General features: G+C 38.7%; 1 protein-coding gene across 6 annotated transcripts in view; it reads left to right on the top strand.

Annotated features, from left to right (window-relative positions):
- MAP4K3 (mitogen-activated protein kinase kinase kinase kinase 3) overlaps window positions 1-26,466 on the top strand; it is a 209,717-nt gene that overhangs the window by 47,667 nt on the left and 135,584 nt on the right. For all 6 annotated transcript variants that reach the window (XR_013554758.2, XR_013554757.2, XR_009615898.3 and 3 more), the window contains one exon: window positions 18,808-18,865. Coding sequence is in view for 2 of the 6 variants with exons in the window: in XM_060653129.3 (XP_060509112.1) it covers window positions 18,808-18,865 (58 nt within the window). In the remaining 4 variants the exon portion in view is untranslated. Of the gene's footprint in view, window positions 1-18,807; window positions 18,866-26,466 lie in introns of those variants that run through there.

Here is a 26,466-nt window from a genome sequence, read left to right as displayed (position 1 = left end):
TTTGGGAATTTTTTGATTACTGTTCATTGCTGGTAATCAGTCTGTTCAAATTTTCTGTTTCTTCCTGATTCAGTTTTGAGAGGTTATATGTTTCTAGAAATTTATCCATTTCTTCTAGGTTGTCCAGTTTGTTGACATATAATTTTTCATAATATTCTCTCTAATCCTCTGTATTTCTGTGGTGTTGGTGGTTATTTCTCCTTTCTTTTCTTTCTCTTCTTTTTAAAAATCTTTTTGTTTTGCAAGAGGCGAAGAGGGGGAGTGGGGCTGAGGGGGGAGAGAGAGAGAAAATCCTGAGCAGGCTCCACGCTCAGCACGGAGCCCCATGTGGGGCTCGATTTCATGACCCTGGGATCACGACCTGAGCCGAAATCAAGAGTTGGATGCTCACCTGACTGAGCCACCTAGGTGCCCCCTCCTTTCTTTTCTGTTTCTGTTTGTTTGTGCGTGCTCTCTCTCCTCCCCCTCACTGTGTGTGTGTGTGTGTGTGTGTGTGTGTGTGTGTGTGTGTGTGTGAGAGAGAGAGAGAGAGAGAGAGAGAGAGAAAGAGTGTGTGTGTCTGGGTAAGCGGTTTATTTTGTTGCTCTTTTCAAGGAACTAGCTCCTGATTTCATTGATTTTTTTTTTTTTTTTAGTTTCTATTTCATTTATTTCTGCTCTTTATTGTTTCTTTTTTCTTTTTTCTTTTTTTTTTTTTTTTTTTTTTTTTTTTACCATTTTTGGCTTTTGTTTTTTCTTGTTTTTCTAGTTCCTTTAGGTGTAAGGTTAGGTTGTTTATTTGAGATTTTTTTCTTCTTGAGGTAGGCTTATATTGTTATAAACTTCCCCTCTTAGTACAGCTTTTGCTGCATCCCAAAGATTTTGGACCATTGTGTTTTCATTTTTATTTGCCTTCATGTATTTTTTGATTGCCTCTTTGATTTCTTGGTTGACTCATTGTTGAGTAGCATGTTATTTAACTTCCATATATTTGTGTTCTTCCCAGAATTTTGTTGTTGTTGTTGATTTCTACTTTCATAGTGTTGTAGTCAGAAAAGATGCATGCATGGATGGTGCCCTTGGGTGGCTCAGTCAGTTAAGCATTAGCTTCTTTTTTTTTTTTTTTTTTTTTTTTTTTTTTTTTTTAAATTTTTTTTTTTCAACGTTTTTTATTTTTATTTTTGGGACAGAGAGAGACAGAGCATGAACGGGGGAGGGGCAGAGAGAGAGGGAGACACAGAATCGGAAACAGGCTCCAGGCTCCGAGCCATCAGCCCAGAGCCCGACGCGGGGCTCGAACTCACAGACCGCGAGATCGTGACCTGGCTGAAGTCGGACGCTTAACCGACTGCGCCACCCAGGCGCCCCAAGCATTAGCTTCTTGATTACAGCTCAGGTCATGATCTCAAGGTTTGTGGATTTGAGCCCCACATTGAGCTCTGCACTGACAGCATAGCATGGAGCCTGCTTGGGATACTCATTCATTCTCTCTCCCTCTCTCTCTCTCTCTCTCAAAAATAAATAAACATTTAAAAAAATGAAAAAAATGTATGGTATGACTTCAGTCTTTTTGAATTTGCTGAGATTTGTTTTGTGGGCTAATATGTGATCTCTTCTGGAGAATGTTCCATTTGCACTTGAAAAGAATATGTATCCTGCTGTTTTAGGATGGAATGTTCTGAATATATCTATTAGATACATCTGGTCCAGTGTATCATTCAAAGCCACTGTTTCCATGTTGATAATCTGCTTGGATGCTCTGTCCATTGATGTCGGTGGGGTGTGAAAGTCCCCAATCATTATTGTATTACTATTGATTACTTCCTTTATGTTCACTGTTAGCTCCTTTATGTATTTGGGTGCTCTCATGTTGGGTACATAAGAATTTACAATTGTTATATTTTCCTGTTGGATTGTTCCATTTGTGATTATATAGTGTCCTTTTTTGTCCCTTGTTACAGTCTTTTAGTCTTTTTTGTCCGATGTGTAAGTACTGCTGCTCTGGCTTTCTTATCACTTCCATTTGCATACTAAATGCTTTTTCCATCCCTTCACTTTTGTTGTGTGTGTGTCTTTAGGTCTGAAATGAGTCTCTCCTGGGCAGCACAAACATAGGTCTTGCTTTTTTATCCATTCCATCACCCTGTGTCTTTTGATTGGAGCATTTAGTCTGTTTACATTCAAGGTAATTATTTATAGGTATGTACATATTGCCATTTTGTTACTTGTTTTATGGTTGTTTTTGTAGTTCTTCTCAGTTCCTTTCTTGGAAAAGTGGGTCTTAATCTTTGGGTTATGGACACTTTGAGATACCTGATGGAAGCTATAGAATTTCTTTCCAGAAAGATGCATTAACATATTATCAGTTTGCATTCAGTGTCAGAGGCATCTTGGGTTCCCTGAACCTATCCTTGGGTCCCAGGTTAAGAACCCATGATTTAGTAAAGGACAATTAGCTTTGTATATCTCTGTAACCTTTGAAAGCATCACTTTATGACAGTTTATAGGTAATTGACAATACTGAGTTAACAGAAAATGCTAAGTTTTGTACCACACACTTAATAAATATATAGTATTTCTTTGAATTGAAAAAAAAATGTACATTTTTCCACCTAACGTAGCATCCCATTACCTGGAAAAGTCAGTCTTCATTCCTCAGGAATACTAGTTTATGAGGTGTTAACTCTGTATTTCCATAAAATAAACTATACTCAGCATTTTAATCATTAATGTTCTGGAGCCTTTTTGTGCTAGTGAGATTATGAGCATCTCTTTCCCACTCTGTGTTCAGAGATTTCAAACTGGTAGCCATGGTGGGAGTGTTTACAATGTAAAATACCACCAATCAAGGCTTGCTCTCTCCTTTTCCCCCAAACTGATTTTTTAAACATTTACCAGCATGCAGCTGATATTAATTACTCATTCGGCAAACATCTTTTGAGTTCCTGTTCGAGACACTGTCCTAGGTGCCAGAGGATACAGCAGGGAATAAAAAACATTTACTTAAGTGAACATCATTTTCTAAATCTTAAATTTGCTAATGAAAATGGGGAAGAATTGGGAGTTCCTTTTAATCAAATCATGGTGAGAGAGTGGAGTCAAAAGCAAATGGATTTCCTTACTGTAAACTCTTCAGACTTTTTTTTTTTTATGTTTATTTTTGAGATTTTTTTATGTTTATTTTTGAGAGAGAAAAAGAGACAGAGCATGAGCAGGGAAGGGGCAGAGAGAGAGGGAGACACAGAATCTGAAGGAGGCTCCAGGCTCTGAGCTGTCAGCACAGAGGCTGATGTGGAGCTCGAATTCACAAACCGTGAGATCATGACCTGAGCTGAAGTTGGCCTCTTAACCGACTGAGCCACCCAGGTGTCCCTTTTCAGACTCGTTTAATGTACTATTGTACATTGTTAATCTCTAGGAAGAGAATATATAGTATTATTTTCAGTGCAAGAAACTCTTTCCCCCCACCCCCCTCCAGAATATATTTAATATCTTTCAGAAATACTATTCTGCTGTCCTGTGGCAGTCGCATCCTAGATGTTAGGAATTAGTGAATGAAGGGCATTTACTCAAAGAGTGTAGGTCAGAGTGTGGCCGGGGCTTCTGAAGACAGGCCTTCCCACCATCTGCTTTATAGGTGGTTCATTTATGGTTTGTGGATTGAATTGTTTATTGATGGTGTCCTGAGTCATTCTGTTGTAATTTCATTTCCAGTAATTAAAGAACATTTTATTTTACGTAGTGGAAAAGCATTGTTCTACTTCTATTGTTGTTAAATTTAGAAAAATTCTTTTCTTCTTGATCTGCAGTTTCTGATTTGGGGACTCCTAATGGTATGTGCAAGTGAATGGCCACCACCTACCCCCTGCTGCTGGATTTCTCCTCAGCAGTGGGCAGTGCTTGCTCTGGAACCTCTGCCTGTACCGGGAGTCTCTGAAACCCTCTTCACCTGCCGCGTCCCCTTCATTAAGCTGTAGTGTTTCTCAGAGTGTGGTTGTTGGATTGTATCACAGTTGCTCGGGGGTTATTAAAACTGTAAGTTCCTGGGTCTCGTCACAGACCTGTTGATTCAGAATCTGTTATAGGGGGAGCCCAAGAATTTGTGACTTGAAGCACATTTATAGGTGATTTTTATTGTTTAATTTCCATGTCGAATTATTTAAATTCCATTTTTGGTAGTTGTATATGTTATTTCATACTGTTATAGGGCTATTGACATTTTGGCTAAGACTTCCACTCTGTGGCACTTTATAGGCACAGCAGGACCTTTAAAATCCTTGGCTCCTACCTACCAAGTGCGTTGTCATCCCCAGAATGCCTTCACACATTCCCAAACACTTCCTTTCTAACACAGGGGGCTAGTGTCCTCCCTAATTAAGCATCACTGCTGTATACTTCTTCTACTATTCGAGAAGTTACTCTTATTAATACATGTATCTAATTGAAGACCTCACATTACTCGCTAACTCTACACACCTCCTAAATAATACACATTCCCGAGAGTCCTTTAATATCAATCACACCTTTCCATTTACATGCCATTTGTTCAGTATTTGAGTTCTATCTTTTTAAAAATGGCATAAATTAGACATTATTATTACTGCTCTCTACAGTCATCAATGTTTGTTTATATCAACCCAAGATTGCCAAATTACTTTATTTTTGCACCTTTTGGCATTTAGACTGTCTTGAAACTTTTTTTAAAATCTTGAACTATACCTTTAGAAGGATATACTCCATGCCTTTTGGTGGTAAACTCAGTTTTTATCAAAAAATGTATGGGTTTTTTTTTGTCCTATTTCTTGAATGATGTTTTTACCTAGGAATGCAGTTCTAAATGACTTAATTACTCTTACCAGAGTATTATTCCGACCTTTATTATTTTTCTGAGAAGTCTAATTGTTGTTCCTTTATAGGAACCTTTCTCTGTCTGATTTTAAAGATCACCTCCTTGCCTTTGGCGGTTTGCAGTTTCATCTGATGTGTCTGGATGTGGATTTCTTTTTTATCCTTCTTGGGACTTTTAGTGTCTCCTGAATATGGCATCCTCTCTTTATTCTGGAAAAATTTCAGCCAATGTCCCTTGAAGTATTGCTGCTTCTCCATTTTTTTCCTGTTCTTTCCTTCTGAAATTTTAATCAAATGTAAGTTAATCTCTCTTTCTTGAGATGAGATTTAATGAGACGGGATGGTTTTAAGATGTCTCTTAATCTCTTTCATGTCTTTTATTTCTTTGGCTTTCTTTCCTGATTCAGGTCAGTCATTTTGTTTACTGATTCTTTCTCTGTGTCTACTCCAATTAGGTTTTTAATTTCAAGGATTATATATATTTTCCCCAGAAATTCTATTAGGTGTTTTTTGTTGTTGTTTTTTTTTTTTTCCTGTCTGCCTAGTCATTTTTGTTAGCCTCTTATTTCTGGCCTATATATTCAATATTTTATTTCTGTACATTTTTATTTTATTTTTTGAGAGTGGGAGAGGGGAGGGGCAGAGAAAGATAGGGGATCCGAAGCCAGCTCTGTGCTGACAGCGGTTAGCCCAATGCAGGGCTTGAACTCACAAACCATGAGATCATGACCTGAGCCCAAGTCAACCACTCAACCAACTGAGCCACCCAGGTGCCCCAATTTCTGTAAACTTTTAAGGCATACCTAATTGTAATTTTATATTATATATCTGTAAATTCCAAAATTTTAATTTCTTGCAGGTTTAATTCTGTTTTTTATAGCTTTTGCTGCTGTGGTAGTTTGTTTCCTTTTGGTTTGATAATTTTGTTAATTTCCTATTTGGATAATAGTCATATTTAGGAATCTCCTGGGATGTGGGTTGAAGGTATGTTTGACTTCATGCAGAGAATTTGCTTCTCTTTCTGACAGGTGCCTTGCATTACCACCAACCTAGAAACAGCTGAAATTCATTTATTGGCTTGAGGCCCTGGTCCTTGTAAGAAGTGTAAGTTTATACTTAACTGAGAACAGGCTTGTAATAATTGTCACTGGACCCCATTCCAGTGAAGTCCTGATTCATATGGTTGTGTTTTTATTTGCTCTCTTCGTCAGTGGCCAGACATGCCCAGCCCCCATACCTACTCATTCACTGAAGGGTGTGGCCTTTCACGGGTATTGCTGGTTTTAAGTAGTGGTCTCAATTCCACCTTTCATCACATCTAATAAGAATCAAAATTCAAGTCTCTATATTTGTTTTTTTTTAATTTTTTTTTAATGTTTATTTATTTTTGAGAGAGACAGAGACAGAGTGCGAGTGGGGAAAGGGCAGAGAGAGAGGGAGACACAGAATCCGAAGCAGGTTCCAGGCTCTGAGCTGTCAGCACAGAGCCCGACTCGGGGCTTGAACTCACAAGCTGTGAGATCATGACCTGAGCTGAAGTCAGTGGCTCAACTGACTGAGCCACCCAGGCGCCCCTCAAGTCTCTATATTTGAAGTTTGAGCTAAGATCATGATTTTAGCTCTTGCGCACCACTCTATTTTCATTAAATAAACACATTCAACAGATATTTTTGATTAATTACTATTTTCTCTTTGTTTTTGCTGTCTGTGGATTTCTTGTGAGTTTAGCAGTGCATTTAAAAGAGTATTTGGGGGCGCCTGGGTGGCACAGTCGGTTAAGCGTCCCGACTTCAGCCAGGTCACGATCTCGCGGTCCATGAGTTCGAGCCCCGTGTCAGGCTCTGGGCTGATGGCTCGGAGCCTGGAGCCTGTTTCCGATTCTGTGTCTCCCTCTCTCTCTGCCCCTCCCCCGTTCATGCTCTGTCTCTCTCTGTCCCAAAAATAAATAAAAAACGTTGAAAAAAAATTTAAAAGAGTATTTGTTGTGGGGCGCTTGGGTAGCTCAGCTGGTGAAGTGTCTGACTCTTGATTTCAGCTCAGGTTATGAACTCATGGTTCCTGAGCTTGAGCCCCATCTTGGGCTCTGAGCTGAGCCTGGAGCCTACTTGGGATTCTCTCTCTCCTTCTCTCTCTACCCTTCCCCCCTGCGCTCTCAAAATAAAGACTTTACCTGTTGCATCTTATTTGCTTTATCTAGGTATTTGTAATATGAGGGATTCTCATATCTCAGCTAATGCTGAGCAAAAAATCCAAAAGCAAAAACCTCAGGTAATTTCTATTTACACTGGGGTTTGAGCACCACTGGGCCAGAGATGCTGCTGCTGTTGCTTCTATAATGGGAAGTTGGAATTTGGTTATCTGCACCCTTATGTTTTCCCAAACTCAATGCCACTGTTAAGTTTTAACCGTATTAGTAGTTAAATTGACATTTGTAGTCTGCCATTGAAAAACGTTACTGATACAGAATAAGCCCACTTTGAATTCTGAATTAAACTTTGAAGTATAATTTATTATGTTGCCTTTTATCATGCACAGATTATTTTCCACTACATGCAGTCATTTGCTAAGTGCATTTTTTTTTAAATGTTTATTTTTGAGAGACTGGGAGAGAGCACAAGTGGGGCAGGGGCAGAGAAAGAGGGAGACAGAAGATTGCAAAAGGGGGCTGCGCTGACAGCAGACAGCCAGAGGTAGGGCTTGAACTCCTGGACCATGAGATCATGACCTGAGCTCATGACCTAAGCTGAAGTCGAACACTTAACCAACTAAGCCCTCCAGGCGCCCCTGCTAAGTGCATTTTTCACAAAAAGTTAGCATGATAGTCTCAATCTGGTTTTTTTTTTTTTTTAATTAGCACCATATAGTCCCAGAAATTTAGATCTTTAAACATCTGGTTTTAAAGGGGCACCTGGGTAGCTCAGTCAGTTGAGCGTCTGACTCTTGATTTCAGCTCGGGTCGTGATCCCAGGGTTGTGGGATTGAGCCCCATGTGTGGCTCCATGTTAAGTGTGGAGCCTGCTTGAGATTCTCTCCTGCTCCTTTCCCATTCATGCTCTGTCACTAAAATAAAACAAAAAATTTTTTTAAAAATCTGGTTTTAAGAAATAAAGAGCGATGTAAGGTGATTCTGGAAAATAGAGGCTATTGTAAAGATAACGTGTGATATGAAACTGGAAAGTTGTCAGGAACTCAAGGCAGCTTTGGAGATCTGTTCCTTTCTCATGGTCTCTTATAATTTTTTTCTGCGCATTTGTTCTATTCTCTGTTCTTTATTAACTATCTCCTCATAGTATCTTTTCTACTTCTTCAAATCTTTACTTTGCCAAAGGTCTTGCTTGCTAAGACCCTGGCATAATTTTATGGCATAGTTTTCACACTGGGTTACATTGTGTAGTGGTACCGTTTCTCAGGATTTCCAAGTTCACACTTTTTAGACCTGTGATGTCTAATATAGTTGTCACTAGCTACACATGGCTATTAAAATGAAAATAATGTGTTGGATCTGTATGCTGTTAACTGTAAAACACTGATGAAAGATACCAGAGAAAACCTAAACAGAGATTGGTGTTCATGGATTGGAAGACTACATAGTAAAGATACCAGTTCTCTCCAAATTGATTTATAGATTTAATGCAATTCCAAATAATCCCAGCAGGATTAAAAAATATATATACAGACAGGTCGATTCTAAAATGTATAGGGAAAGGCAAAAGAGCTTGAATAGCTGAAGCAACTTTGAAAAAGAGTAATCACATAATAATTAATTTTTAAGACTTTTTGTAAAGCTACAGGAATCAAGACTGCGTGTAGTATTAGTAAGGGATAGACACAAGATCAGTGGATCTATATAGAATCCAGAAATACACCCACACAGGTATAGCCAACTGATTTTGACAGAGGTGAAAGGCAGTTCAATGCAGGAAGGATAGTCGTTTCAACAAACAGAACAGTTGGACATATTCCTGCAAAAACAAAAAACCTCGACCTAAGTGTCCCACCTTAAATAAAAATTAAAGTAAAATGTATCAAATCTAAATGTGAAACTTTTTTAGAAGAAAGCATAGGAGAAAATTGGGATTGAGCAAAAAGATTTTTTTGGACATGACACCAAAGCACAATCCATGAAAAAAAATAGTGGATAAATTAGACTTTATAAAAAATATAAACTTTTACTCTCTGTATTAGTTTACTAGGGCTGCCATAACAAAGTACCACAGATTGGGAGGCTCAAACAATTGAAATTTTATTTTCTCGCAGTTGTGGAGACTGGAAATTCAAGATCAAGGTGTTGGTAGAGTTGGCTTCTCCTCAGTCTCTCCATGGATTTCAGGTGGCCACCTTCTTGCTGTTTCTCACATGGTCTTTTCACTGTGCGTGCACATCTCTGGATCCCTTCCTGTTCTTGTAAGAACGCTAGCCCTACTGGATTAGAGCCACCCGTATGACTTCATTTAACCTGAATTACCTCTTTAAAAGGGCTGTCTCCAAATACAGTTACATTCTAAGGTATTGGGGGTTAGGACTAAAACATACGAATTTTAGGAATGAATGCACACAATTCAGCCATAACACTCTGCAAATGATGCTATTAAGAGAATGAAAAGAACTTGTATCTGGAATGTGTAAAGAACTCTCAAAACTCAACAATACGAAAATAAACATCCCAATTAAAACATAGGAAAAAGATTAGAACACACTTCACCAAAGGATGGCAAGTGAGCACATGAATAGATATTCAACATCATTAGCCATTAGGGAAGTGCAAACTGAAACCACCACAACATGCCATTACACACTTGTTAGAATGGCCAAAATTAAAAGTACAATACCAGTTACTGGCAAGGATGTAGAACAACTGGGGCACTCATAAATTGCTGCTGGAAATGGACAATGGTATGGCTACTTTAGAAAGAGTTTGATAGTTTTTTACAAAGTTAAACATATACCTATCATATGACCCAGTTTCACTCCTGGGTATTTTTGTAACCTGTACTCAAATTTCTAGGAAGCTTGATTCATAGTCACCAAAAACTAAAACTAGCTAGTATGTCCTTTCACTGGTGGTGGATGAATGGTGGCAATATCCATACAATACAAAACCACTAAAAAATGAGAAGGAATGAACTAACAGTACATGCAGCCACTTGGTGAAAGAAGACAGTTTCAAAAAGTGACATGATGATGGGCGCCTGGGTGGTTCAGTCGGTTAAGTGTCTGACTTTGGCTCATGGTTCGTGAGTTTGAGGCCTGCGTCGGGTTCTGTGCTGGCAGCTCAGAGCCTGGAGCCTGCTTCAGATTCTGTGTCTCCCTCTCTCTCTGCCCCTCCCCTGCCCATGCTCTGCATATCTCTCAAAAATAAATAAACATTAAAACTTTTTTTAAAAAGTTACATAATGAATGTTTAAATTTATATGAAATTCTTGAAAAGACAGAACTGTAGTGGCAAAGATCCAGTCAGTGGTTGCCAAGGGTTGGGGGAGGCAAGAATATAACTTCCAAGGGAGTTTTTGCAGTAATGGAACTTTTTTGCTTCTGGCTGGTGATGATGGTTATACAAGTCTATACATGTGTTGAAACTACTAGAACTATGTTTTTTAAAGTTGATTTTTTCCAGTTATAAGCTAAATAAATCCTGGGGATGTAATCTACAGCATGTACTACAGTGATCACAGTTCTGTATTGTATATTTGGAAGATGGTGAGAGAATCGTTCTTAAAAGGTCTCATCACAAGAAAAAAGAACTTTTAAGTGTGTGTGGTGGTAGATGTTAACTAAATTTATTGTGGTAACCAGTTTGCGGTATGTACATATATCAAGTTATGTTGTACACCTGAAACTAATACATTTTAAATGTAGTAATGCCTCAGAAAATTAAAACTCCCAAATATAAATATTTTACTGCATGCACAAATATATAAAATTCAGTTTTTCAGTGGTACTAGACATATTTTAGTTGATCGATAACTACATGTGGCAGTCTATTTATTGCACGATGCAGATACAGAACATTTCCATCAATGCAGAAAGTCCTGTTGGACAACGCTGTTGTAGAGTGAGAGTCAGCCAGTTTTTCCTGTAAACAACCCAATAGTAGGTCTTTCAGGTACTTCATATGGTCTCCTTCTCAACTACTCAACTCTACCATTGTATTGTGAAAGCAGCCATGGACGGTACTTAAATGCACATGGCTGTGTTCTAGAAAAACTTTATAAAAATGGACCTGTTTCAAATCAAGAAACAGACTCTTAACTACAGAGAACAAATAGGTGGTTACCAGAGGTGAGGTGAATGGAGGGGATGGGTGAAATAGGTGAAGGGGATTAAGAGTACACTTCATCATAATGAGCACTGAGTAATGTACAGAACTGCTGAATCACCGTATTGTGCACCTGAAACTAATAGAACACTGGAATTAAAAAAACGAAACGGGGGGCGCCTGGGTGGCGCAGTCGGTTAAGCGTCCGACTTCAGCCAGGTCACGATCTCGCGGTCCGTGAGTTCGAGCCCCGCGTCAGGCTCTGGGCTGATGGCTCGGAGCCTGGAGCCTGTTTCCGATTCTGTGTCTCCCTCTCTCTCTGCCCCTCCCCCGTTCATGCTCTGTCTCTCTCTGTCCCAAAAATAAATAAAAAACGTTGAAAAAAAAAAAAAATTAAAAAAAAAAAAAAAAAAACGAAACGGATATGTTTGCTGACCCCTATGTTAGAGAATCTGGCCTATATCCTTTCTTCATGTCAGCTCAGGGTTTACTGGTGGAGTGACCTTGTGTTTTACCATTCAAATTAAATAAAAATTTAAGTATCATTTTGAGAATGAAAGTGGGCACTATTAAGAATTCTGTTAGGACTTAGGCATAAACTAGGAGTGTCCTAAGCAAACCAGGGACTGAGATCACTCTGGCTATCAGTCTTCTAGTGTATTTAGTTGCCCTTGTGGTAGGCTCACACTCGTTCAAGTAACTGGAAAAGCAGTCAAAACTATTCCTTCAGCAGGGACTGTGGGTTAGCCATCTCCCTCTGTAAGGGAGTATTTATATGGGAGGTACCCTGAGGCTTGGCCCTCCATTTACACTCAAAATAGCCCGTGTTTTCTGTCCCAGTGCCCTTGCTCATGCTTTTCTTTCTATGCCCTCTTTCCCATCCCTCTTCTGTGTTTGTTGTTATCCAGCCCATCTTGCAAACCTCTGATTAAATGTAATCTCCTTCATAAAGCCATCCCTGTAACACCCCTTTCAGACTTAGAAGTTGGTATTTATTTTATGAAACTCATGGCACAGTGCCTTATACCATGTCTCCAGACCTGGTGGGACGTCAGAAGCACCTCAGTAGCTTTGAGTACAGATTTATGGTTCCTGTCTTAAATCTGTTGATTGAAAACCGCTGGTGGTGTTTTGTTGTTGTTGTAGCTAGTTTAGTATATGGAATCTGTTAATTTAGACTTAAATTGTTCGATGTAAACATTGACCTTTGTAAGGAACGTTAGAAATAGCCTTTTTTCACTTTCTTGTTTTTATTTTTTTTTTTAATTTTTTTTTTTTAACGTTTATTTATTTTTGAGACAGAGAGAGACAGAGCATGAACGGGGGAGGGTCAGAGAGAGAGGGAGACACAGAATCTGAAACAGGTTCCAGGCTCTGAGTGGTCAGCACAGAGCCTGACGCGGGGCTCGAACTTACAGACTGCGAGATCATGACCTGAGCCGAAGTCGGACGCTCAACCGACTGAGCCACCCAGGCGCCCCATTCACTTTCTTGTTTTTAAGTTGTGGGAACAGAATTGGGAAGAAGACACAGGGAAATCACTTGCTCAGATCCCATTGCTAGTTACTGGCAGGACTAAACTTCACATATCTTCACTCCCATTTCTGAGCCTTTCTTCTTCATATTCATGTCAGACAAACCTTTCTAAGGTATAAGCTTTGAATACCTGGAAGTGCTTGGTCATAGTCGATGGTCAGATTATTTTATTGGTAGTGATGGTCTCTAACTCACTTTATATAGTATGTAGCATACTTTTTGCTTCTTAACGATTGCTTCTGGATTATGTTGTTTACTCCCACTCTCACACTCAAGGGATATTTTTCTGATAGTTGGAGATGGTGCAGTAGTCAGCGTGAAATTATCTCAGAAAAATCCTTTCCCAAATTCCATCATGAATGGCCTCTAAAAGGCTGACTGAACCAAGCTGACTTCTGGGATACCTTTGAATCATAACAGTTTGCAAAATCCCCTCTAAACTGAGACCAGTTCTAGATCTGTAGGACTTCCTAACCAGGCCCACTCCCATTTGAGAAAGGTTACCCAGGATCTTTGGGAGTATGTGTGTTTGGGATGTCCAAGCCAGAATAGAGATAGGGAAAAAGGCATGGGGGAAGTGATGATGACCTAAGCTGAGCGTTAAAGGATTATCTAGGAGTTAGGCCCAGGAAGGAGTTGGGGCAAGCATTCGTCTCGGCAGTATGTTCCAAAGGGCAAATGTGTGGATAGCATTGGGGAATGGCAAGTTGTTTAGTTTGGCTGCAACACAAAAGTGCAAATTAGGAAGTGACGGGGGCAATATAGTAGAGAGTTTTATAATTAAAATGCTATATTTCTCAACTAGATATACGCACGCAAAAGAATGAAATTGGAGTTCTCCTGGACGCCATGCCAAAATTCACTCACAATGGATCATAGATCTAAATGGAAGAGCTAAAATTCTAAGATGCTTAGAAGAAAAGATAAGAAAAAAATTTTTGGGACCTTGGGCTAGACATTAGTTTTTTAGCTATAACACCAAAAGCACAAGCAACAAAAAATAAATTTAAAAACTTGATCAAAACTAAAACCTTTTGTGCTTCAAAGAACACCATCAAGAAAATCAAGACAATCCACAGGTTGGGATTAAATATTTGCAAATCATGTAACTGATAAGAGACTTACATCACAACCTATAAAGAATTCTAGGTCAGTAATAAAAAGACAACACAAAAATGGGCAAAAGTTGAATATGACATTTCTCCAAAGAAAATATTCAGATGGCCAGTGAGCATAAAAAGATGCTCAACATCATTAGTCATTAGTGAACTGCAACTCGGACCACAATGAGATACTACTTCACACCCACTAGGACAGCTGAAATAAAAACCGTAACAACAAATGTTGGCAAGGATGTGGAGATATGGAACCCTTGTGTATTGCTGGTGACAATATAAAATGGTGCTGCCACTTTGGAGAAACGTTTGACAGTCCTTCAAAAAGCTAAACATAGAGTTGCCATGTGATTCGGCACTTCCCCTCCTAGGTCTGTCTGTACCCAAGAGAATTAGAAACAAAAATGTGTACGCTAACATTCATAGAAGCATTATTCATAATAGCCCCAAAGTGGAAACAGCCTAAATATCCTTCAGCTGACAAATCGATAAATAAATTGTGGTACTTCCATACAGTGGAGTATATTCAGTAACGAAAGGAATCATGCACTGATACACCATACATCATGAGTGAACCGGAAAATGTTATGCTCAGTGAAAGAAGCCAGTCACAAAGGACCACATTTTGTATAATCCTATTTTTATGAACTATCCAGAGTAGTCAACTCCATAGAGGTAGAAAGTAGACCAGTAGCTGTCAGGAACTGGGAGGAGGAGGAATAGGGAGTGACTGCTAATTGATTGGTGTAGGGTTTCTTTTTGGGGTGATGAGAAGTTCCAAAGTTAGAAAGCAATGATGGTTATGAAACTGTGAATGTACTTAAAACCACTGAATTGTATGCACTGAAAGGGTAAACTTTATGGTATGTGAATTATATCTCAATAAAAGCTGTTATGAAAAGTGTTGTAATTAGTGAAAAATTTAAATTCTCTTGACAAGGAATTTGAGATTTGTCTTTATAAAAAGGGTTCCTTCCTTCCTTCTTTCCTTCCTTCCTTCCTTCCTTCCTTCCCTCCTTCCTTCCTTCCTTCCCTCCTTCCTTCCCTTCCTTCCCTTCCTTCCCTTCCCTCCCTTCCCTCCCTTCCTTCCCTTCCTTCCCTTCCCTCCCTTCCTTCCCTTCCTTCCCTTCCTTTCCTTCCTTTCCTTCCTTTCCTTCCTTTCCTTCCTTTCCTTCCTTTCGCACAGGAGCTGGGTAGAAGCAAAGAGAATCCCAAGTGCAGAGCCCTGTGCAGGGCTAGATCTCACCAACCACGAGATCATGACCTCAGCCCAAAGCAAGAGTCAGATGCTTAACTGACTGAGCCACCTAGGTGCCCCTTGAATTTTGTCTTTAAAGCAATGGTGTGTATTCCTGAAGAGTTTTCCATTCAAGAACAACATGATCTGAATATCACTTTCAAAATAAGTGAAGAATGGTGGGCAAGCCAGTGATGTGGCAGACAACTCCTAGGTCTAGATGCTAAGAATATTTATCCTCAGTTTTCTGCCCTGAGCAAGTCTGAAATTTTCACATTATTGATACTGAATTAAACAATTTTTGACTTTAGGGGTGCCTGAATGGCTCATTCAGTTGAACGTCTGACTCATGATTTGGCTCAGGCCATGATCCCATGGTTTGTGGGTTTCAGCCCTGCATCAGGCTCTGTGCTGACAGTGCAGAACCTGCTTGGAATTTTCTCTCTCCCTCTCTCTCTGCCCCTTCCCCATTTGTACTTTCTCTCTCTCTCTCAATATAAGTAAGTAAAACTTAAAAAAAATTTTTTTTAACTTTGTACATGGCAATATTTTATAATATTTACCTTGTTCTCATTTTCTTCCTAATAAATTGCTCTGGGTGATTGCAAAAAGATTAGTAGTTGCAGAGTATAAGAGATACTATTACTTTTTATATTTAACTCCGTATATAATCTTGACCATTGTAAATTTAGAGACAGCAAAACATGATTTAGCTAGAAGACCAAGAATTTTTTTTTTTTTTTTTTTTTTTTTTTTGAGAGAGAGAGCAAGCAAGCGAGTGCAGGAGCTCGAATGCAAGCAGGGGAGGGACAGGGAGAGAGAGAGAATCTTATGCTGGCTCCATGCAGGGTGTGGAGCTCGATCCACATGGGGCTCAATCTCAGGACCCTGAGATCAAAGAATCTGACACTTGCTTAATCAACTGAGCTTACCCAGGAACCCCAAACCAAGATTCTTGATGAATCATAATGCTTTAAAGACTTTTTGTTAATAAATGTCTGTCTGCTGCATTTTGATGCAGAAAAGCTCAGAAATTCAACTTGTCTGGGTTTTTTGTTGTAATTTTTCTTTTTGTGAATTACCTTAGTTCTGTCAAATAAAGTTACATACTGGAAAATATTTCAGAAGGTAAAAAAAAAAGTAGTAATCATTAGGTGTCTTCTGTTTTTTTGTTCATTCTAAAGAATCATAATTTTAAGGACTCGTTTGTTATCCTTAAAATTCTGGAATGATTTAAATTTTGAAAAATTATATCTGAAGTCACGCCTGTAGTAAACATTGACTTCAGTCTGATAAGTGCTACTGATAGTTTGCTGTCCCAGTTTCTCTGTTAAATATGTGCTGGTGTTAACTATTAGTAAATCTGTTTTTAGAAGAGAGTTATACATTGTGTACAGTAGCCATTTTGGACACTCTCTGTAACTTGTGTTGTCAGTAGACATTGTGCCCTCTTGTGGTCAATTAGGAACAAAATTTCAGCTATAAAAAATCATCCTGGCTTTCTGTGAGTTCATATTCTCTCTGCTCTTCTGTAATGGAATCACCCATACTTTGATTTTCTTTCTTTCTTTCTTTCTTTCTTTCTTTCTTTCTTTTCTTTTCTTTTCTTTTCTTTTCTTTTCTTTTCTTTCTTTCTTTTTTTAAATGTTTATTTATTTTTGAGATAGAGAGAGAGAGACAGAGACAGAGCATGAATGAGGGAGGGGCAGAGAGAGAGGAAGACCACAGAATCCAAAGCAGGCTCCAGGCTCAGAGCGAGCCCAGTGTGGGGCTCAAACTCATGAACCGTGAGATCATGACCTGAGCTGAAGTCGAACGCTTAACCAGTTGAGCCACCCATGCGCCCCTGAACTTCTTTGGGTGAACAGAAAATAAAACCATGGCAGGATTTTTAAATGGAGAATTGAGAAGTGGGGAGAGTAGCATCTTGTCTTAGTTTATTTGGAGAAGTGCTAGAAAAGATGGGGGTTAGAGGACAGAGTGTCTAGGGGGAGCCTGACAGGGCAGGTTCATGAAGTGTGAGGAGAAAAAGCAAGTAGTTGTGATAATGTTTGAGAAGATTTATGAGTCCTGTTTCTGTGATATACCTGAGTATTGTACAGGTACACTTTGCTGGCCCTTCACAAAATGCTCCCAGAATGGTGTTCTGATTTTATTTCTGTTTCAGTGTGTGTGTGTGTGTGTGTGTGTGTGTGTGTGTATCTTCTCATTCAAGAGAAGGGAATGAGCACTTATCTAGCACTATATTGAAATGTCTATCTCATTTAACAGAAACTAAGTTTAGTTTGAAGTAACTGTTCAAATCTGTTTTGTACTGCTTATAAGTTGGCCATGGTAAGTGTTCATTGGTTATGGGAATTTTTTCAGAAGGAATGAATTTTCCCTACAAATTTCAGTTAAAATTTTTTCTTAATTTATATGGGGAGATCTCTCTTTTATAAAAATATTTATTTAAGTAATCTCTTCAGTCTTCGTGGGGCTCAGATTCATAACGCTAAGATCAAGAGTCACATGCCCTTCCAATTCAGCCAGCCAGGCACCCCAGTTGGGGGAGATCTTTTTAATATCTTTGAGTTAAAAGGTTAAATTTTATATTTCAGCAATGGCCGTGCCCCATATCTACCTTCCTAGATTATCATCTGACCTTTTTAATGCCCCAGTATTCTTAGAAGGGTTCTATTGTTAATGCTGCTATCATTGCTTGTAGATGATTCACTGATCTTCACCAATCCATTAATAAGAAAGTGTTGTGGGGCGCTTTGCTGGCTCAGTTGGCAGAGTGTGTGATTCTTGATCTTTGAGGTTGTGAGCTCAAGGCCCACATTGGGTGTATAGATTAGTTAAAAATAAATAAAATTAAAAAAAAAATATGAGCGTGTTGCAGTTCAGCTCACAGGACTGTATCTTTCTGTGATCAGTGAATTGTGTGTATTGATCTTCATTGGCTGATATGAAAGTTAAGTTTCAGTGAGCAGTTTTATGTAACAGTTGCAAGTATTTTGAAAGTTCTGATCAAAGTATAAAACATTTTAAGTTGACAAAGAATTACTGCCATTTGCATATAAATTGAAAAGACAGCTTCAGCTTATTACATAATTACAGTTGTAAATACCAGCAATTTAATGTTATTGATTGATCTCTTAAATAATTTTTATTTTTAATATATGGCTCATGAAGTATATTTGATTTGTACTGAACTGCACTGAATTGATTGTACCATCAGCTGTGTTTAAACAGATGCGCAGGGGGGGCTGTTTTTATATTTATATTATTATATACTTATAAATTATTAGCTTTTCATATTCTCAGATTTTTAAGATTAAAAGTTTAAGGCTAGTTAATCAATTCAAAAATTTTAAATGGACTTAGAATGAATGGCAATAAAGTGTAATGCTTAAAAGTTCAGACTCTGAAATCAGTCTTCTTGGATTAGAATCATTACTGTTGCTTACTAGCAATATGGCCTCGGCAAGTTCTTTAACTTGTCTGTGCTTCAGTTTTGTCATCTGCAAAGTGGATATAATATTAGTACCTACCTCATAAGATTGTTGTGAGGATAGATGAATTAAGAAAAAATACTTAGGACAGTGCCTGGCACATCCTGAAGTCTCTGTATGTGTTAATTATTATTATCACTGTTATTAAATTTACACTTGAATTAATGTTGGCATTCATTGTAAAGAATATATTGTTTGCTTTGTAAATATAAACCCCTTTTACAGTTCTTGCATTAAAAATTATTTCTGTATAACTGAAAATAAACAGTAAACTAAAATGACATTTATAAAGTTTTTCATCAAAACTTTTTTTTACAGTTATTTTTTCTTCTCTTTTAGGCACGGAATGTTAACACTGGTGAATTGGCAGCAATTAAAGTAATAAAACTGGAACCAGGTAAACTGAAATTTGATGTTTCTTATTGCTGTAAGCCACTGCATATCTTTAAGGCTGATTTTAATGATGTTTGGTCAGCATTTTCTGATTTTTCCTAACATCTTCTGGGAAATAGAACTGGGGTCTACTCTTTCCTCCTCCTCTTTGAGTTCTGTAGACACCTGACTCAGTTCTTCTTGAAAAAATAACTCATAATGGGGGGAGGAGGAGAACTCCTGAAGAGACTGTTCCTTCTAACTCAGTTGAGCCAACTTGTCACCAGTCTCTAGTGCTGTTTTTCTAGGTTAGCACTGTCCTGTACTGAGAGGGCACTGTGATGCCAGGGGGAAAACACTGAACTGAGATTGGAGTGCCTGTAGTCCAGTTCTTTCTGTCCCACACTCTTGCTGTGTGAACTTGGGCAGGTAGCTTCTCTGGGTCTCCTCTGTTTTCTCAGTAGACCTAACCCTCCCATTTTATGAGTCATTAATATTATAATACTAGGTTACCTTCCAACTTGAGCAGCTTATTGTAGAGCCCCTAGATGACTCTGCTTTTTTTTTTCTGCTTCAGCTATATTTTCTCTCTGAAATCCCCTACCCTTTACAAAACCCATGTCGTTCTGAGCTAACTACATAACCTTGTTTATCCTCTCTTAAAAGTCCTTTTTCGGGGCGCCTGGGTGGTTCAGTTGGTTGTGCGTCTGACTTTGGCTCACGTCATGATCTCGTGGTTCGTGCTCTGGTGCTGACGGCTCAGAGCCTGGAGCCTGCTTCAGATTCTGTGTCCCCGTCTCTCTGCCCCACCCCTGCTTGTGCTTTGTCTCTCTCTGTCTTTCAAAAATGAATAAACATTCATTAAAAAAAATTTTTTTTAAATCCTTCCTCTTTTTTTCTCTTTTCTATCATAAACAAGTAGTTGTGCTAAGTGTCTAGACTGAGTTCCACGGTGATGGTACTGCCTTTCTGATGGCTTCCTTCACAACAAATTGATAATACATGAATTTGGTAAAAACAAGTTTTATTCCTGGTGTGAGCAGAAATCCATTTGGTAGTTTTTTTGTTTCTGTTTTTGTTGTTTTAAGGAGGGCACTTTTTTTTTGAAAAGTCCAGATAGTAAAGTATTTTAGGCTTTGTGGACCATATGTGGTCTCTGCATACAGTTACCCCTCTTTCCTCCCTCTCTGTCTCCTTTCTCCCCCTAAAATGTAAAAACCATTCTTAGCCATTCTTAGCAAACCAGGCCACCTGCAGCTGTAGTTTTCCTGCCCTTGATTTAGATCATCAGTAGACTTTTTAGAAGTGCCATTAAGATGAAATTTAAGGATGTGTTGATGGACTGTGATCAAACCACACTTAAATATAATGAATGAAAAAATACTTTCTCAGTTACACATATTTACAGATTTTGTATAGTCTAATTAATACTCTAACATACAAGATAGTTTTTTCTTTGAATCTCCTCTGTTTTTAGGGGATATTTAAAGTTGGTGAAATCTGAGGTTAAAAAAAAAAAAAAGTGAAGATTTGGCATTTGAAGCAGGGTCTTCATTTGTAATCAGTAAGGAGTGGCTCTGTTATTTGATGAAATCGTCTCTAATTAGAAGCAGTTTGTACATACATCATTCCTTCCAATCAGTTTAGTGTCTCCTGTTTCAGGTCTTCCTGCCTCTGCTCTAAGAGCACTTAACCACGTCTGTATTGTCATTCTAGAAATGCCTTTCTTTGTTCCAAGGCTTTTGGTCAAGTTTGTGTCCATAGCACTGAACTTAGTGTCTGGTACACGGTACCTGTTCAGTACCTCTTAAAACTTCCTTTAAAAAATTAGGAACTTGAAAAATCTTTCTGTTCATCAAGTCCTTTGTTTTCTGATTAATGCAATGTTTCTGTTGTTACGATGTGAATCTTAAACTGTCATGCATATGTTGATCATTGTTTTAAAAGTAGAGGGGCGCCTGGGTGGCGCAGTCGGTTAAGCGTCCGACTTCAGCCAGGTCACGATCTCGCGGTCTGTGAGTTCGAGCCCCGCGTCAGGCTCTGGGCTGATGGCTCGGAGCCTGGAGCCTGTTTCCGATTCTGTGTCTCCCTCTCTCTCTGCCCCTCCCCCGTTCATGCTCTGTCTCTCTCTGTCCCAAAAATAAATAAAAAACGTTGAAAAAAAAAAAAAAATTTTAAAAGTAGAAAATACAATTAAATAAAAAGAAGAAAAATCATTCATGTTCTATCCAGAGATAACAGGGTTATTATCATTTATATGTTACTACATATACCCTTTAGTTTACTTAACATTGGATTCCCTACCTAGATCTTCATAGAAGCCACCTGACTTTGAATACTTTAATTTCACATATCACTTGTTGGTGAGCTTGAAATATATGGCCCGGTGTTTAAAAACACAGGTCTAAAGCCAGGCTACTTTGATTGTAGTCCTGGCTTTACCACATTGCTTAAGCTTTCTGGTTCTGTTTCTTGATCTCTAAAATGGAACTAATAACAGTAGCTTCCTCTTAAGGTTGTTGTAGGGATTAAATGAGCTAATATATCTAAAGCACTTAAAACAGTGTCTGGAACAAAGTACCGTAGTACCTTCTATAGTAGGTAGCTGTTATTACTACTAACAGTACTCCAGTTCTCGAGATATGACTAACCATATTCCATCTATACCCACCACCCTCCTTCTCCCATTTGTAATTTTGAATGAGACCCCAAATATCAAATCATTAATATTTCAGCATGTACGGCTAAAGGATAAGAAGTCAAAGTATAACCACAAACAGGAACCCTTACAAGAACGTAAAATGGTGCATCTACTTTGGAAAAACAGTTTGGCGTTTTTCTTAAAAAGTTAAACATTAATTTGCCAAATGACCCAGCAGTTCTTCTCTTGTGCATCTGCCTGCACGGCTTTCACATACAAGTTCATAATAGCATTATTCACAGTAGCCTGAAGTTGGAAAGAACTGCCCATCAGCTGGTAAATGAAGAGACTAAATATGTCTATAAAGTGAAATATTATTCAGCAATAAAAACAAACTGCTGATGGATGCAATGACATAAATGAACCTAAAAACTAAGTGGAAGGACCCAGACATGAGAGACCACACAGTGTATGATTCCTCCTATGTGAAATGTTTAGAAGAGGCAAATCTGTAGTCAGAAAGTGGATTAGTGGGCTGGTGTGTGTGTGTGTGTGTGTGTGTGGACTAACAGTTAATGGACATGAAGAATCTTATTGGGGTAATACTCTAAACTGGTTTACAGTAATGGTTGTACACCTTGGTAGATTACTAAAAAAACTATTAAATTGTACTCTTGATATGGATGAATTACATGATTTTAAAATATGCCTCAGTAAAGTGATCAAAATATATAACCACAATACCATTGCTGTCTTTCAACAACTTTAATAAGTTTCCTAATAACAAATAAGTCCCACGTACTGCAATTAGTTGATATGTCTCAAATTTCTTTTATATTTGTATATTCCTTCTTTATCACTCCTTTTTAAAAAAAAAATCTCTTCTTTTTCCTTGCAATTTTTGTTGAAAAAAAACTAGGTTGTTTGTCATGTAGAATTATTCCCTCAGTCTGGATTTTGCTGATTGCCTCCTTGTGGTGTCATTTAATATGTTCTTCTGCGAATTGGTAGTTAGCCTGAGAGGATTGATGAGATTCAGGCTAGATTTGGAATGTGGTGGAGGGAGACAACTTCATGGTGGCATGTTTACATTTTTCTAAATTAAAATTCTGATGGACTGTCTATGACTTTTGGAAAAACAAAAACCAAATCTGAAATACTTAAGTGTATGTAATGAAGAATTACATCCAAAGTTTGTTATTTTGTTCCTTTTTTTTTTTTTTTTTTTTTTTTTTTAGCAGCTGATATCCAGTTTGAATCTGACACTAAATGAAGACCTATTCAGACATGTGGACAAAATTATTTGCTTAAATGTGAAGTTAGTCTGTTTATGTCACTGGGACTTACAGTCTTATTCATGTGGCTTTAATTTATATTTGGTTTCCTTAGTCATCCTTTGATTAACCAAAGCCTGTAACATTTTTTTAAACTTTTCGTTTGAATTCCAGTTAGTTAACATAGAGTGTAATGAAAGTAAAAAAAAAAAATACAATTAAACAAAAAATAAGAAACTAAGCATCATTCATCATTCTACCAAGTGTGTGAACCCTGTCAACAAATACAGTTAAATAAAAAGAAGAAACTAAGCGTCGTTCGTCATTCTTCTAGGTGTGTGAACACTGTCAACTTCTGATGATTCTCTGGATTTTCTTGTATGTTTATATACAAACACCCATACATAAACATATAGGAACCACACAGACATAACACATACATACATAAACATATAGGAACCACACAGTTATGTAGACCACAAAGGGCTGGTGGAAGTTCAAAGATTGGCAAGAGTACACGACCGAGATTGGCTTAATTTGCTTGCCTGCCACTGAACCAGTGAACAGGCACCACAGAGGACAAGTAAGATAAGGATGCACATGAGTGGACATGGCTCACCGGGGCGTCCCCAGGTCCTCGCAGAGGGTGGGCTACACTGGTGGTCTGTGCAGTGAGTAATTTGTCAGCCACAAAACCTAGTTTGCCATCATGTATGCTTTCAGGCTTGGAGAGTGACATCATCTGTAGTCAGCAAGTGGTGCAGCTGCTGTTAGAAAAGGCAATTATTTGTTGTGACACTGTTCTGTGCTTTTGTGTTCCATTTCTTGCAGTGTCCTCGGACCTGTAGCAGGCCTGGCCATCGCCTGCCTTACATGTAAACACATGTACATGTATATGAGTACACGTTATTCATATAAAGGACTTATTTTGTGTATTTGCTTTTCGTTTGAAAAGCATTTCATGAATATTTTTCCGTGTTAACATTTTTATGCCAGTGGTTTTTTAGCTGGCTGCATAGTAGTTGGTTATATAAATCACATTTATTTACTCAGTCCTTAATGATTGTAACATGTAAGTTTTCACGGTTAGAAACAGCACTACTGTGTACCTGCGAGGATATCTTTTGTTTTTATACATGATGGTTTTGTCATGATGAATTCATAGCTGGTCAGAAGATGTGTCCATTTTTAAGAGTTAGGATATATACTAGGAAGGTTGTGCCTGAAATTTCCTGTTTTTTCCCCCTATACTTTTGCCCGCAAAGGGTATCATTAAAATAAAATCTTTACTATTGGGCAGAAATTGATACCTGTTAATTAATTGGCATTTCTTTGTCTTCTGGCAATTGGATTTTTTTTTGTGAAGAACTTGTTCATGTCAGTTATTTAACAGAAATGTATTCAGTGTCTACTATGTGCCAGTCTGTGGTCTCACTGTCCGGCAAATAGTGGTAAATAAGGCAGACTCTTACCCTTGAAAAGCTTATATTTTAGTTCAAAGAGACAGTAAACATGTGGTGAAACATGTAAACAAATACTTTATGAACTAAAGTAAGGTAATGTTGAAAATCATGTGGTCATGGGAGGCCTCTCAGAGCAGATGACATTTGGGTTGAGACTTGAATGATGAGAAGATGACAGTCCTGTGACAGGCGTGGGGAAGAGCATTCCAGGTAGCCAAGATCAGGTGCAGAGACAAGAAAGAGTGCAGCGCGGTTGAGGACAGAGAGAAGGCCCATATGGCTGGATCATTGTGAGCCAGCGGGCGTATGAAACGAAATGAGGTTGCAAAGCTAAATTACAGGTGGCCTTGGGGACTGTAGTCAAGAGATTAGGTTTTATTTGAAGTGTGCTAGAAAAACTTTTAAAGAATTTTTGACATCTGATAATGAGGTGGTACTATAAGTACTGTTAGTGAAATGGAGAAGACCTAAAGGGTGGATGGAATCAGTAATCCTGTATGTTTTATTAGTAATTCTGTATTTGTTATGTGTGTTTTAGACATCTGTTAGATGACCAGTTGCACATGTTAAATAGGCAGTTTGACATATGCATTTGAAGCTGTGGGAGAAGTTAGGTTAGAGATACAAATTTAAGGGTCCTTGGCATATAGGTGGTAGTTGAAGCTGTGGTAGTGGATGAGGTGCCATAGGAAGAAAGTAGAGAGAAGAGAAGGCTGTCTGGCTGAGGTTATAACCCTGGATGACTGCAATATTAGAGGCCTGCCAGACGGGAAGAACCCAGCTAAGAGAACTTGAGAACAGCTGACAACTGAGGAGAAATACCTGCTGGGTGTTTTGTCCTGGGAGCTCAAGGAAGAAAGTCTCTCAGGAAGGAGGGAGATGAAACTGTTGGATGATGCTGAGAGATGTGGAGTAAGATCAGGATGGAGACTTGAACATTGGTTTTGGAGACTTGGACAATTGGTGGGCTGCTCGAGCAAGTTAAGGGGAGAATGAGAGGAAAGGAAATGAAGGTAGCAGGAAGGATACGCCTCTCAAGGCCTTTTGCTGAAAGGGTAGCAGAGAAATGGGGCATTAGCTAAAGCGGGACCTGGGGTTATGGAGGGTTTGTCTAGAATAGATAATGGTAAGTTATGTTTTGTGCCATTGAGAATAAACCAGTAGAGAAGAAGAAATTGATGTTGCGGGAGATAATGCAGATAACGCCAGGAATGAAGTATGAGAAAATGAAAAGAGGTAGGATCCAAGGTATAAATCTGAGAGCAAGGAGAAATGATTCATTTTAATAGATAAGGCAGAGGACAAGTATATGCATGTTCGGTGGTGGGGTTGATAGTGGGAAGCTTACCTGATTGGGCCCATTTTCCTTTTGGAACTATAGGGCATGGTTATCAGCCCAGAGTGAGAGTTGGAGGGTGTACTGGAGATATAGTGCTGGAGGTAAAATACGTGAAATAGTCTCAGGGACTGGAAAATGATACATAGAGTAGGATGGTCTGGCATTGATCAGTGACCCATTGAAATATGAAGCTGTAAATTTGAGTGTACTCTGTAGATATTGCTATGGTACAGGGGAAAGGAAAGCTGAGGTGTATCATTGTAATTTTGCTGGCAAGTTTAATGGAGGGAGAGAGGTCTGTCTCAGGAGTTAAGGGTGATTGTAAAGGAGTGGTTATATTGCTTGTTCATGGAGTCTGGGCAGAGAAGGACAGGAAAGTGGTATGGATAGTAAAAAATGATAAGCTCAATGAGAACAATCCTTGAGATTGGAAAATTGTTGGAATGGGAGAACTTTAGTCAGTCATATGGAAAGATTGGATGACCTGGATGGGATACTTGAAATAGAGGCTTTAAAGGTGGTACATTGGAGGGGCACCTAGGTGACTCAGTCGGTTAAGCGTCCGACTCTTGGTTTTGGCTCGCACGATCTCTTGGTTTTGGGAGTTGGAGCCCTGCGTTGGACTCTGCACTGGTAGCACAGGGCCTACTTGGGATTCTCGCTCTTTCTCCACCCCACCCCCTTTGTACTGTCTGTCTCTGTCTCTCTGAAATAAATAAATAAAAAAAATAAAGGTGGTGCATTGGAGCACTTGGGTGGCTCCGTCGGTTAAGCATCTGACTCTTGGTTTCAGCTCACGATTGGTGGATTCGAGCCCCACATCAGACTCTGCTGATGGGGGAGAGCCTGCCTGGGATATATTCATTCATTCTCTCTCTCTCTCTCTCTCTCTCTCTCTCTCTCTCTCTC

The sequence above is a fragment of the Panthera onca genome, chromosome A3, assembly GCF_046562875.1.
Source record: "Panthera onca isolate mPanOnc1 chromosome A3, mPanOnc1 haplotype 2, whole genome shotgun sequence".
In the NCBI taxonomy this organism is placed as follows: domain Eukaryota; kingdom Metazoa; phylum Chordata; class Mammalia; order Carnivora; family Felidae; genus Panthera; species Panthera onca.
Note: the sequence above shows the minus strand (reverse complement) of the source record. Positions and strands in the feature narration are given on the sequence as shown.